This window comes from Schistocerca gregaria, chromosome 1 (genome assembly GCF_023897955.1).
Source record: "Schistocerca gregaria isolate iqSchGreg1 chromosome 1, iqSchGreg1.2, whole genome shotgun sequence".
Taxonomy (NCBI): Eukaryota; Metazoa; Arthropoda; class Insecta; order Orthoptera; family Acrididae; genus Schistocerca; species Schistocerca gregaria.
This window is the reverse complement of record NC_064920.1, coordinates 261,891,344-261,904,937: the sequence shown is the minus strand read 5'-3', so window position 1 is coordinate 261,904,937 and position 13,594 is coordinate 261,891,344. Positions and strand designations below refer to the sequence as shown.

The window sequence follows — 13,594 nt, the reverse complement described above, 5'->3', positions numbered from 1 at the left end:
GTAAACAAATTTCTCTTCTTCAGAAACGCTTTCCTTACCATTGCCAGTCTACATTTGATATCCTCTCTACTTCGACCATCATCAGTTATTTTTCTCCCCAAATAGCAAAACTCCTTTACTACTTTAAGTGTCTCATTTCCTAATCTAATCCCCTCAGCATCACCCGACTTAATTCGACTACATTCCATTATCCTCGTTTTGCTTTTGTTGATGTTTATATTATATCCTCCTTTCAAGACACTATCCATTCCGTTCAACTGCTCTTCCAAGTCCTTCGCTGTCTCTGACAGAATTACGATGTCATCGGCGAACCTCAACATTTTTACTTCTTTTCCATGGATTTTAATACCTACTCCGAATTTTTCTTTTGTTTCCTTCACTGCTTGCTCAATATACAGATTGAATAACATCGGAGAGAGGCTACAACCCTGTCTCACTCCCTTCCCAACCACTGCTTCCCTTTCATGTCCCTCGACTCTTATAACTGCCATCTGGTTTCAGTTCAAATTGTAAATAGCCTTTCGCTCCCTGTATTTTACCCCTGCTACCTTCAGAATTGGAAAGAGAGTATTCCAATCAACATTGTCAAAAGCTTTCTCTAAGTCTACAAATGCTAGAAACGTAGGTTTACCATTCCTTCTAAGGTAAGTCGTAGGGACAGTATTGCCTCACGTGTTCCAACATTTCTACGGAATCCAAACTGATCTTCCCCGAGGTCGGCTTCTACTAGTTTTTCCATTCGTCTGTAAAGAATTATCGTTAGTATTTGGCAGCTGTGGCTTTTTAAACTGATAGTTCGGCAATTTTCACGTCTGTCAACATCTGCTTTCTTTGGGATTGGAATTATTATATTCTTCTTGAAGTCTGAGGGTATTTCGCCTGTCTCATACATCTTCCTCACCAGATGGTAGAGTTTTGTCAGGACTGGCTCTCCCAAGGCCGTCAATAGTTCCAATGGAATGTTGTCTACTCCGGGGGGCCTTGTTTCGACTCAGGTCTTTCAGTGCTCTGTCAAACTCTTCACGCAGTATCGTATCTCCCTTTCATCTTCATCTTCATCCTCTTCCAATTCCATTATATTGTCGTCAAGTACATCGCACTTGTATAGACCCTCTATATACTCCTTCCACCTTTCTGCTTTCCCTTCTTTCCAGAAGAGTAGCATACTATTATTAATTTCAATGAGTTAATGGAAGTAGGGGCACTGTACCGAACGAAACGTATCAGTAGTTTACTCGTGAGTAGCGCCGTAAGAAAAGTGTCAGCCACAAATGCATCGACACGTGCAGGTATGGCTCAACATCGTTGATGAAAACGTGCACTATGTTATTGTTAAGTAAATAATTTCATTCTGCTGTTATGGTGGCGTGTTTTCTTCAAAGCTGTTTCATGTTTGAAATATTTCACGAAAACTTCACTTCTCTAAACATATTTCGCACCTCACTTCACTATTAGCCAGTTTATCAAAATACTGAGAATATCGACCAGTCTTGATAACCGCGCGCATTAGTACGCTGCTCCCCCGATTTCAGTAGACATGCCTATTTCGGATGTGATCCACCTGGCGGATTGACGACGAGGTAAAGTGTGGTGATCAATCTGTACGTGGTTTTTAGTTGATTTTACACATCCTACTTGGTGAATACTGGACTGGTAACCGTTTCCGTTGCACATTTCACAACGATTTCTAAGACTTTCGCATACTTCCACATGGGAAAAAGTCAGACGTAGGCAGGTGGTGTACATACATTTCGTCTCGCGGAAGAAGGGATGGAGACAGGAACCCTTTACCGCTAACAAAAGTTAACAATTAATTTCTTTTGAAACATAGCTTTATGAAATATCAGAGGTCATAAAATACTACTAAAATATAATTAAAAACTGTCCAGACCACGTAAAATATTTTATTTTTAAAAAAGGTGACAGGTTTGTAGCAACGTCTGATCATCCGCCGACCATTACATACAATGTAAATGGAGAAATATTAAAGTTATTAGAGGACACATGAAGATAAACATAACAATAAAAAATTACTTAACTTCACTACACGTAAAAAGTTAAGAGATACTCCTGCTGTTTGCTGGAGCTTCTGGCATGGAGCACTGACTGCTTTTGCGTGGTGTAAAGCGCAGATGCTGCATGACGGACAGTTGCCTTCCGTAAATAGCGACAGCTCAGCCCACCGTATTCAGTATTACGTCAGTGATTGCCAATAACGAATAAAATCACTAATAATATAATTATGGTATGACGTATTTGGATAGCGGCCACAGCCATGTATATATAAAAATAGGCTTCCATAAAATACAGGTTGAAGAAAAGAATGCCACACTTGACGCTCAGCATGTGATTCCTCATCCCGTGTTAAGACAAAAGGTATTTACGAGTAGCAAAACCTAGTCTCAGCAAAAGGTTGATTAGAAATGGGCATACTGTAACTGCGCACAGCATGACGAAGAAAGGGTAGCATGAACTGTGCCCTCTGCTGGAGAGGTCCCATTAGCTCAGTGAGACGAAGCAGTGTAGGAGTGAATGGATATGCAGACTCGTCGATGTTCGAGTCGGGTTTGCAGCAATTATTTATTTTTCGGTTAAAGTTTCAAATTGTAACCAACTTACACCTCCACAATCCAGTATCTTATGTACTTATTTCTGTTACTGTTACCTTTATTTAATAATTACATCATAACATGAACTTCTTACAGCCATAAACGACCACTATGTTTCTTCTATGAAACAAATAAACCTAACAATAAATAATAGTGGATACAGTAGCATCGTCTGTATCCAGTGAGGTACGAAGAATGCAGTAGGTAAGATACTCTAGATTGCACTCTATGCTAGGCACAAAAATCAGATTCCCAACCTGTTGAAGTGACAGTTTCTGAGAACTGACAAACAGAGCGAGAAACAGATAAAATTACTCTTGACACAGGGCATCATATTACTGAGATAATAGGAACTATGACAAAGAATTGCTGAGGTGCACTGATTCTGGGAATAATGTACGCTGCGTTTTTGTAAAATGTTAGGCATTGAGACAGGACCTGAAGTTATACAAACGCCATATATAGATTGTTCCGCAGCACTCACGTTCAGTATATGAGACTGACAAGCGTTAGACGTGCAGCCTTATCTCACAGAGCAAATATGTACACGTATGAGAAACGGTCAATTTCACATCTGCAGACACTTCGCCGCTCATCGGATGATACTTTGTTGGCCCCTATGCAACACAGCTGCATCCACTATTGCCGAAACGGCACGCACGCGAGCTATTAGGTGGTGCACATGCGTGGGTGGAGTACTAAAAAGTTGTTCCTTGAAGCGATTCCACAAATAAAAATCTAACGGATAAATGTCTGGGGAGCGTGGAGACCAGAACACTGAACGTTCATAAACAATCCATTTCCCTGGAAATGCTTCGTTTAAATAGTTATGCATATAATTACAAAGTGTGGTGGTGCAACTCCGTGCCGCAAATATAGCTGTCGCCGAATGCCAAGCGGTACGTTTTGTAACGTGTCAGACAAAGCACTGCAAAGAATCGTACGATACAAGGTCTCGTTCAAATTGTCCGGCAATAGGAAATGGCCTAAAAGCACTCCTTCCACGATTTCAGCCCACAGGATTTTGGCAAAGCGTGTCTGAAAGACACGTTCACATGTGACATTTAGTTGTGTGCTGACCAATAATGACTGTTGTGGAGGTTTAAAATACCTCCAAGAGTGAAGCTAGAGTCGTCAGTCCAGATAACGAAATGTATAAAATGTTCGTTATCATCCACTTCGTTCAAAGGCCATTTATTAAACTGTACTCGTCGAATGCGGCCTTCTGACCGCTGATATTGAGTTAACGTGCACTGTGGATGCAGTTATTCATCGTGCAACACTTCAACAACCAGTCTTTCAGATATCTGGAATTGCCTTGCAATATCACGGGGACTAGGTGGCTGGTGAACGGTTTCAAGAATCGTGTTCTGTGTTTGTGGAGCACGTCTTGTTCTTCGACGAACTGTGTCCATTATTTGTAGTCAAAGATTGCCGGTTTCCCGAAGGCGTGGCTCCAGGCCACGAAAAATAATGTCATCAGGATGGCGCCATTGAGGGTACCGTGCGGTGTACGAACGAGCAGCAGATGCAGCTTGTTATGGGTTACACAAAAGGCTATCGACGTATTCATCGTTGTTTATTCCATAGGGCATAAACTTGGCAGGACCAGTTACGGTTGTGCACTGCTCGGTTAGTAGGTACATGCATGCAGTTATCTGCTCTCCACACCAGGCAATAGCAGTGCTCCATACCACCAGCTGCAGCAGTCAGCAAGGGTATCTCTTATTTATACTGTAGTTATATAGTTTTTGCTGTTACGTTTACCTTCCTATGTCCTCTAATTACTTTTACGATAATGCATTTACAGAAACTGGTCACCGTCTTTTTTTAAAATAAAATGTTTTATGCGGTCTAGATTGTTTTCATTATATTTTTAAAACTTAACGTGACGGACCTGTGACGGTATGGGATAAAGGCCAGGAAATAGAAAATCGAAACACACTAAGTTTTCAGTTTTGGTTGTCACCATCTTGCCTGCTGATTCAGTAATTCTTGTACCTGACCTGCTTTAAACAATAACACAAAAACAAACAAATAGCCGAAAAGTGGAAACAAACTGCAGCTTTGTTACCATAATAAATGATCGCAGATAGCTTGATGGAAGATAGGCTCCTTTTATCGATGTGTCCTGAATGTAATAATTATTCTTTATAGAAAACAGGGCAGCACAATTAAAGTACAGTGTTGTGACAAGGTAATTTCGTATTCCAGCCATTTCCAATTTTTATGGGCAAAATAGGATGGCCCATTGCCCGCCGTTGTGGCGAGCCCTGGGGTATGTTGCCAGCTGTAAACGGCTCCGTTCGGGCTGTGGAATTTCTCCCAGACAACTGCCTCCCACAGATTTACTAAATGTTTGCTCCCTAGTCTTTTCTGCCAGCCTTCTTCCTCCCAATGGTTTGATGATTCTCACAACACCTAATATTAAACTGGCTGTCTCCTATTTACTTGCTCCATACCACTGCAATTTCCTGATGTAAGTGGTAACACCTCCTTTCTATTTATCTGTTCTGAAGTAACTCGGTGCCAAACTATATCTATCCATATTAAGCAGTCCGGAATCTGTTATCAATTGATGTTCAAAAACACATATTTACATCAACATTGTTTAGTGGCTCCAATTCATGTAAAGAAATCAGAAAGTCAGTCCTCTGATATTTTAAACCTCCTTTATTTGGAGGCTATATGTTTATAAGTCATGGCTGCAAAATACTAACACGAATTCTTTACAGACGAATGGAATAACTGGAAGAAGCCGAACTCGGGGAACATCAGTTTGGATTCCGTAGGAATGTTGGAACACGCGAGGCAATACTGATCCTACGACTTATTTTAGAAGATAGATTAAAGAAAGACAAATCTACGTTTTTAACATTTGTAGACTTGGAGAAAGCTTTTGACAAAGTTGAGTGGAATACTCTCTTTAAAATTCTGAAGGTGGCAGGGGTAAAATACAGGGAGCGAATGGCTATTTACAACTAAACAGAAACCAGATGGTACTTATTAGAGTAGAAGGGCATGGTTGTGAAGGGAGTGAGACAGAGTTGTAGCCTATCGTCGATGTTATTCAATCTGTGTGCTGAGCAAGCAATAAAGGAAACAAAAGAGAAATTTGGAGCAGGAATTAATATCCAGGGAGGAGAAATAAAAACTTTGAGGTTCGCCGATAGCATTATAATTCTGTCAGAGACAGCAAAGGACCAGGAAGAGCAGTTGAAGGGAATGGAAAGTGTCTTGAAAGGAGGATATAAGATGAACAACAACGAAATCAAAAGGAGAATAATGGAATATAGTCGAATTAAATCAGGTGATGCTGAGGGGATTAGTTTAGAAAATTATACATTTAAAGTAGTAGATAAGTTTTGCTATTTGAGGAGCAAAATAATTGATGATGGTCGAAGTAGAGAGGATATCCAATGTAGACTGGCTCTGTCAAGGAAAGCGTTTCTGAAGAAGAGAAATTTGTTAACTTCGAGTACAGACTTAAGTGTCGGGAAGCCTTTTCTGAAAGTATTTGTATGGAGTGTAGTCGTGTATGGAAGTGAAATATGGACGATAAATAGTTTAGACAAGACGAGAATAGACTGTGGTGCTGCAGAAGAATGCTAGAATACTGAAGATTAGTTGGGTAGAACACGTAAGTAATGAGCAGGTACTGAACAGAATTGGGGAGAAGAGGAATTTGTGGAACAATCTGACTAAAAAAGGGACCAGCTGGTAGGACACTTTCTGAGGCATCAAGTGATTACCAATATAGTATTGGAGGGTATCGTGGAGGGTAAAAATGGTAGAGGTAGACCAAGAGATGAATACACGAAGCAGATGCAGAAGGATGAAGGTTGCAGTAGTTACTCAGAGATGATTAAGCTTGCACAGGATAGAGTAGAATGGAGAGCTGCATCAAACCAGTCTCTGGGCTGAAGACCACAACATCAACATATGTCTATTTCTATATCCCTTTCAGTTTCAGGTATTTTAGGCTCAAAATTTTCAGTATTATGTAGTTCTCACACCCTGAAATCTAAATGTGCCCTAAAAAAGGTGCTGCTGTGGCTCCAGTGTCAAAGGCACATCAATGCCAGTGTCCCTGATGAAATGTTTTCTTACTAACCCTGACAATTTTGCTTTCATATTTCTGTTGAAAGGTATGATAGCCTTTTCAAACCATACCTTTCAACAGCACCAACAGAAACCAAAACTATATTAGATTCAGCACTCGAAACAAGCAGCTGATCTAAGCTCATATTGATCCGAATCATAGACCCGTTCGACATGCTATGGCTATTGGGTAGACCTACAACTGCTGATGGGCTGCTGTCTACTGCCGAAAACCTAACCGTTATTATGTTCAGTCATTACCTCTACCGTTTTTTTCCTTTTCAGAAAAAATAACAAGAATCTTCCATATTTAACACAAAATAAAATATTAATAACTTTAAACACAAGCATGATTTACATTCATTTAAACCAAAACAATACTTAAGACCATACCCATAGCCACACAAAACAGTAAATGCTCTGCTATGAATTGTACAGTGTCTGATCACTCCAATTTACTGCTCAGTTTATTTAATTAGTAAAAAAAAAGTAACTCATTTTATATATACAGACTTTTGAATTTAAGAAAATCTTATCTCAAGTTAAACAATACAGGGAAATATCGACAATCAAGGCACTCATGTGGGCGGCTGTCGTTTTACAGTCATACCTCCACAATGGTGCATTTACGGTTTGTGGTTATCTGGAAAATTTTACTGGACATCGAAATCCTCTGCCCTGTCTTGACCTTATTACCACGTTTGTTTCTTCCAGCTTATAGAAGCAGTGATAAAGGTATTCAGATGTGTGTCTGGCAATGTTATTTGGGTTTACCAATAAGTAATATTCAAAGAAAACAAGGTTCCTACTTTGTCCGAAATAAATACAAACAAAACTATTTTGATTGTACCAACCTCCAAGTGCTTCGAATGAGTCCACGCTCCTCTTGGCCTTGGCAATGTTCTCTCTAGTGGCAGGGACAACGCCACTCTTTATGGATTCACGAGTAAGCCGCTCTTCCCGCAAGTAGTTGAATATCAATGGCTCGTCAGGTTGCCACACCTACAGAATTCACTGCAGAGTATTAGTAACAATCCTTATTACTCACAACACACTGTCTAAATGCTCTATGAACTGTAGTATTAAATTTACATGTTGTGCTGAAAAATAAAATGGATTTAGATCTAAAAGAGTCGAGCAGCGCAGAGTATGAAAGTAACACATACAGCCTGGAAAATTTTTGTTTTTTTCCTTGTATTAGTAAATTTTTTATCTATTACTCGATATGTTCGTCTTTCCATTGCAAATAGTTCTTTTGCTTTAAATTGTATAAAATACTTGCAATGCTGGATTTACTTGGGGAAAGTGAAAACCATTTTAGGTGTCGATGTCCGAGTGAGTCAAAGCAAGAATTTTCCAAGAAGGTGTTTCGAAGTGAACGCTGAACCCTATAGACATGTTTCTGTTGTCATACACGTAAATAGAAATACAGACGCTTTGAAATATGTACATGCACTCAACCAAGTGCGTCCAAGGAGAAGTGTTTTTTTTTTCACTCTGAATATTTGAGGACCACAAAACAGAAATATCGTAGTATTCTTGTGCTGTTATTAGAGTATTGTGAATAGTGAAGCCACAATAACAATTTTTCACAGAGATGATTTTTACTGTGATTTTTATTGTGGTGTAAATGCAAATATATAAATAATTTCCCAAACTGAAAAATTGTTGGGCATTTTTGTATTTTTAATATAGACGAACTGCAGGACTTCTTGCATATCTTAAAACTACGTAAGATGTGATATTAAAATAGGTTAACGTATAAAGGTAGATTGATCTGAATTAAAAAGGCAAGGAGGTTCTCTTTCATTTATTGTAATAAGTGTACAGTGAATAGTGTGCCATGAAAAAGGAGCTACTTCATTCCAGTGAGTGAGCGTTTCTGATCCAACCCCTCAAATAAACGTTTTTGCCCAACTACGATTTTTCAGGTCACTTGCTCCAACTGTTTAGGCCCCACAATGCAGCAGTATATCTGTGCTGACGCTTCACTGGTTTATAGAAGGCTGCCAGATAAGTATCCATTCGAAGCCACAGAACACAGGTACACTACACCTCAAAGCGATACAAATATGCGACATTATTTTTCAGCATGCTCACCAACTCTGAGTAAACGAAAGTAGTTCGTCCTACCAATCTGTGAACTCTTTCACGGTGGAAATCCCTTCCTTGGACTCAAGAGCCGTTCGAGAACTGCTGCGTGCACGTCCTCAGCATTGGAAACTGTCTTCCTGTGAGATGGTCGTTCTACTTACCGAAAATATTGCCCAGACACTGTCGTTTGCGGTCGATTTTGAGAGCCTTCTTTCCCGATCATCATCACCCACGTCTGTGCCGGCTTGGTCGGATTGTTGAAACCATTTCACTATTAGTGAACTCGGCACTGTATTCGGCCCATATATCACCAGAAGACGTTTTGACATAACAGTCGTACTGTCCTACTTACTTTAACATCGGAGCACGTTCCCAGCTGTCATGCAATTTCAGTCCCATAGTGTGATTTACCTGTAAACCTTACTGCAACAGATCTGTGTCTGCCGGAGCCTGTAACATGCGTTCTGTTCTGACAACTCAATATTCTACTTACGCTGTGGTCCTAGCATCGGGCGACATGTGTAACTTAATTCCTGAAGTCGTTGAGTAATGTCGGCTGTTTTGAATTATTTGTCACAACTGTTCCAGAGTTGGCTAATTATTAAATTTCAGGGCGCTCCTACTCCCACTCTCGCATCCCTTCATCTACTCCGAGGGACTTCTTCCCACAGTACTTACTCCGACATAAGTCACACGTGTACAATGTTTGGAGAAAATATCTTCACGGATCCCAGTGAATTTCAGCAGTGAAGCAAATTACGTGTTTAGCTTTTTCTGTGTTTTATTAATAATGCTGAGAGGGATACGATGTGTGCACGTTGTATGCAAACGCAGTTCATTGTCAATGTACATCCTGCACGTCAGCTGGGGCACCTCATATGAGACGTGGGAGAGCCCTTGCCTATGGCTATCGAGCGTGCAGGGCACAGACATTTGCAAGCTGTGCGTCACGTCGGTATAAAAGACGGCTGTCACTTCGGATCTGAGGCAATCCTCAGTTCTTACACATACCTGGAAGAGCCTGGTGAAGGCTGCTAGGCTCAATTATGAGGATGCAAGCAGAGCTGGAAATTTGTAGCATTCTTCCCAGAATTTATTTGGGAACTTCGGTGTGGAGCCGAATGGAGGGTCTCAATCCGAAGGCTTTGTTGATTCTGTGACGGTCTTGGCTGTAGATTTCTGGACCAGCGTTACTGGGTGGAAAGTTGTAGAATTCTCCTCAAATGTACGGTTGTGGGTGTACTACAAAAAGGAAGCAGCTACTCAGCAAGTGCACCTGGTTTGTTTTAAGGTAGGCACTAGTTTGAGGTACTCTGATGAACATTCGACAGCCGACATACAGGTAGCGAAACAGACCGCGTTCAGGCTATTAAAATTTTATCAGTAATTGTCGAAGTACTCATAACAAAGTTCCCGGAAATTCGTCTCGCTTAAATTATTCTCGGGACTGAGAGGTGACTGAAGTCCGAAGTAGAAAGTTCTGAAATATATAGTGACTTATGGAATTCATATCTAAAAAAAGGGGGGAGTTTTCAATGCAGTCTACAGAAATATTTTCTCTAATGGGATCGATTTAGAGTGTGACTTTGAAGTTATCTGGACACGTATAACAGGTCTGTGTGAAATCAAGTTTTCGTATCAAGAAAATCTTCGCTCAGTAGCGCGGAAACACAATACCCAGACCAGAAAATACTAGTTGGAGGCGACTTTAACGTACTGCGCATACACTGGACTGTCTGTGGATCCATTCAAGGGGAAATGAAGAGGCAGTGCTCCGAAGTACTTCTAAGCATGTTTTCCGAAAACTATCTTGAGCAGTTAGTTCGACGGCTCGTAGACAATAAGCATATCTTAGATTTGTAACTACATAGAGGCCTGACCTTATGACGGTGTCAGTATAGAGACAGTGATCAGTGATCAAGATGAAACCATAGCGTCGATAGTTACTGCACTTAATAAGTCATTAAAGAAGCATGTAAGCAGTTGCCATCATCCCATTCAGACACTGAATGGACATCATTTAGTTCCAGAATGATGGACACAGAGAAATTGTGGGAAAAGTTTAAAAGGATTGTAAATCGCAGTCAGGAGCAGTATGTGTCGAGTAAGTGGATTAAAGACTGAAATGACTGACAGAGGACTAATAACAAAATCGCATACGCTGATTTCGCGCAGTTCCTTTTAGATGGCTTTCGAAGGCACTATGTTCTCCTGACAGACTCATGCTGTTGTTAGTGTTTCTCTACTGACAACGCAACTCTCCCCATCTGCTTTTTTATGGGTGAGTCTACATCTTGTGACATCTGGTGATAGATTCCGCATTACGTAGGGGTGCCCAGATATTTCTGGTCAGACTGTATGTACAAGTTCTTTATTATCATTCCAGACATATAAACATCGATAAAATCTTTAAAGAAATTGTTACAAAAATTTGGAACATTATTTTTTGAAGGGACTGTCTTTGTACATGGACTGAAGGAAATTAAAAGTATCTCTCCATGAATCACCAGAGTAATATTTAACAAAGTTTGTGGAGATGTTCATAAATTCTGATAGTATTGGGAGCTGACGTCCGTAATAGACATTAGTTTGGAGTGCAAGCTACACAGGCGGACAAGAATGAGCTCACAGATTTTGATTATGGTCCCGCACCAGCATGTAACACCAATAATCGATAGGGTTATGTATATTCCATATAAGCACTCCGCTGACATTGTGCACTAGTATATCTGCAAAGTCAAGATCTTTGGTTGTGTAAATATGTAATAATTGTTTGACGTTTTAAGATTTATATTCTAACTGTACCTCTGGTTTTGTTCGTAACATTCTGTAAATGTAATAATTTTTTAAAAACTCTGTATATTTTACGGGTCTATAAGTAGTGAATCTAAATGCGAAACCTGTAGCAAAGCTCCGAGGCTGCGGAAGTAGTTGGGTGGCGAATGGCATATTCGAGTTCTAACTGTGATAATGAATGCTCAACGGCAGACTTGGTCAGATATTGTCGGTAATTTGGAAGTATAAGCTGAGGCACCCGCCTCGATAGCTGAGTGGTCAGGCGACCGATTGCTGTGCACAGGGGCCCGAGTTCGATTCCCATCTGCGTCGGAGATTTTCTCCGCTCGGAGACGGGATGTTGTGTTGTGCTGTCTTGCCTTGTCTTCATCATCGTCATATCATCCCCAGACACACACAAATCGCCGAAGTGCCGTCAACTCAAAAGACTTGCACCAGTCTACCTGACGGGAGGCCCTAGCCACACATTTCATTTCATTGCAACTGAGGCTTGCGAGCATAAAATTAGTCTCGGATGGAATGTAAAATAGACTGTCGACCGTGGCATCATCACTGGTTCTATTTCGTTAAGTTTACGAGGCCAAGAAGAGTTATACTAGGGCGAAGCTGACATCATGAACAATGGTTGCTTTAGCGTAAATTTCATAGCCAATAAAGTATGGCGTCATATGACAGTGAACTGTGTGTTCTGTACGGACAAGTTACTTTGTAACTACAACATATGATTTGAAGATGGGCAGCTAGCCCGAAACCGGTAATTGATTGAAAATAAAGAATAGCGATCGAAGACTGAAACGCCATTTTTTATTTAATGAAAGATCGCGGAACTCCCAAATAAGACAATCATGTCTAGTTTTGATAAATTTCATAGCCATTGTAATTTGTCACAAGCGTCACCACCTTCATCAGAATTATTTAATATGTCCGTCCGATGGAACAGGTATTTTGTATTGAATAATAACTTTTTGTGGAACTTCTAAATTACATGCGCGCAGCTTAATTGTTCCCAATCACATTCCTAGACGGAGTCCTTTCCAAGTGAATTAATTCCGAGTATTCGGTTTTTATGAAACTGATAATTTTGGCAGTGAAAATTTTTCAGTTTCATTAACTTTGTAGAATATGAAGATTGGTTAGTTTTGGGTACAGTAGCAAACGATAAACGCTACATAATAATTTTTTTCGTCTTAATGTTTCCTAAGGTGTGTTCATAAAGAAAGCTTATCATTAAATAAGAATAATCAATGACAAAAATATAAAGTGCTTATAGCTGTCTGTAACTAAAAGTTATAAAAAGACAGCCGTCTTATTTTACTTTGAACAGGTTTGTAAACTTGTAATTGTTTGTTTCTTTGTATAAGCTGTTTTAAAGTAGTTTCTTCCAAGTTATGGAGTCATTTACAAAGTCAATTTGATTTTGAGTCCATTGAGAGACTAGTTGCTAGCTCCACAAATTGTTAACTGTTGCACTAATTTAGCATTATTCATTATACTTTAAGTTGTTACTCAAGGTATTAGTCACTATCTTAATTTTTTGTATAACTATTTACAGTTTATTATGGTTCTTCCAACCCTACCAGTTTAAGAGACCCCTTAAGCTGTTTAACTTGTGTGATAAATTAAAGTACAGGCTCCTTCTGAGCTAGTGTAGCAATTAGTACAATCATTTATTCTGCGCCAAAACGTTTCTTATAAATTATAATTTGTACTGCCCGTTTGTACAGAGTAACTTCATGTGCAAATTTCTAAAGCCCATAGTAATCAATACTGTTTCAAATCATCATCATTTTTGTGATAATTAATTAAAAGAACAGTACATCATGCTATGGCCAATCAGACTCAGTTAATAGGTTCACACGTTCTTCATTTGTTCATTATACTGCGTGGTAGTTTTCTGCCAATAGCAAGTGTTATTGTGACACTGTGTATTGTTGCATTTGGTGAGCATTCTATGTTCTGCGTAAGGTTTAGCTGTTGTGATGTCTGCTGTGTTA

General features: G+C 39.8%; 1 protein-coding gene across 1 annotated transcript in view; it reads right to left on the bottom strand.

Moving 5' to 3' along the window:
- Positions 1–13,594, bottom strand: part of LOC126339781 (inter-alpha-trypsin inhibitor heavy chain H4-like) — a 196,220-nt gene that overhangs the window by 64,166 nt on the left and 118,460 nt on the right. Inside the window, exon 8 of the mRNA XM_050001661.1 lies at positions 7,565–7,712. Within this exon, the coding sequence (XP_049857618.1) occupies positions 7,565–7,712 (148 nt within the window). The remainder of the gene's footprint in view (positions 1–7,564; positions 7,713–13,594) is intronic.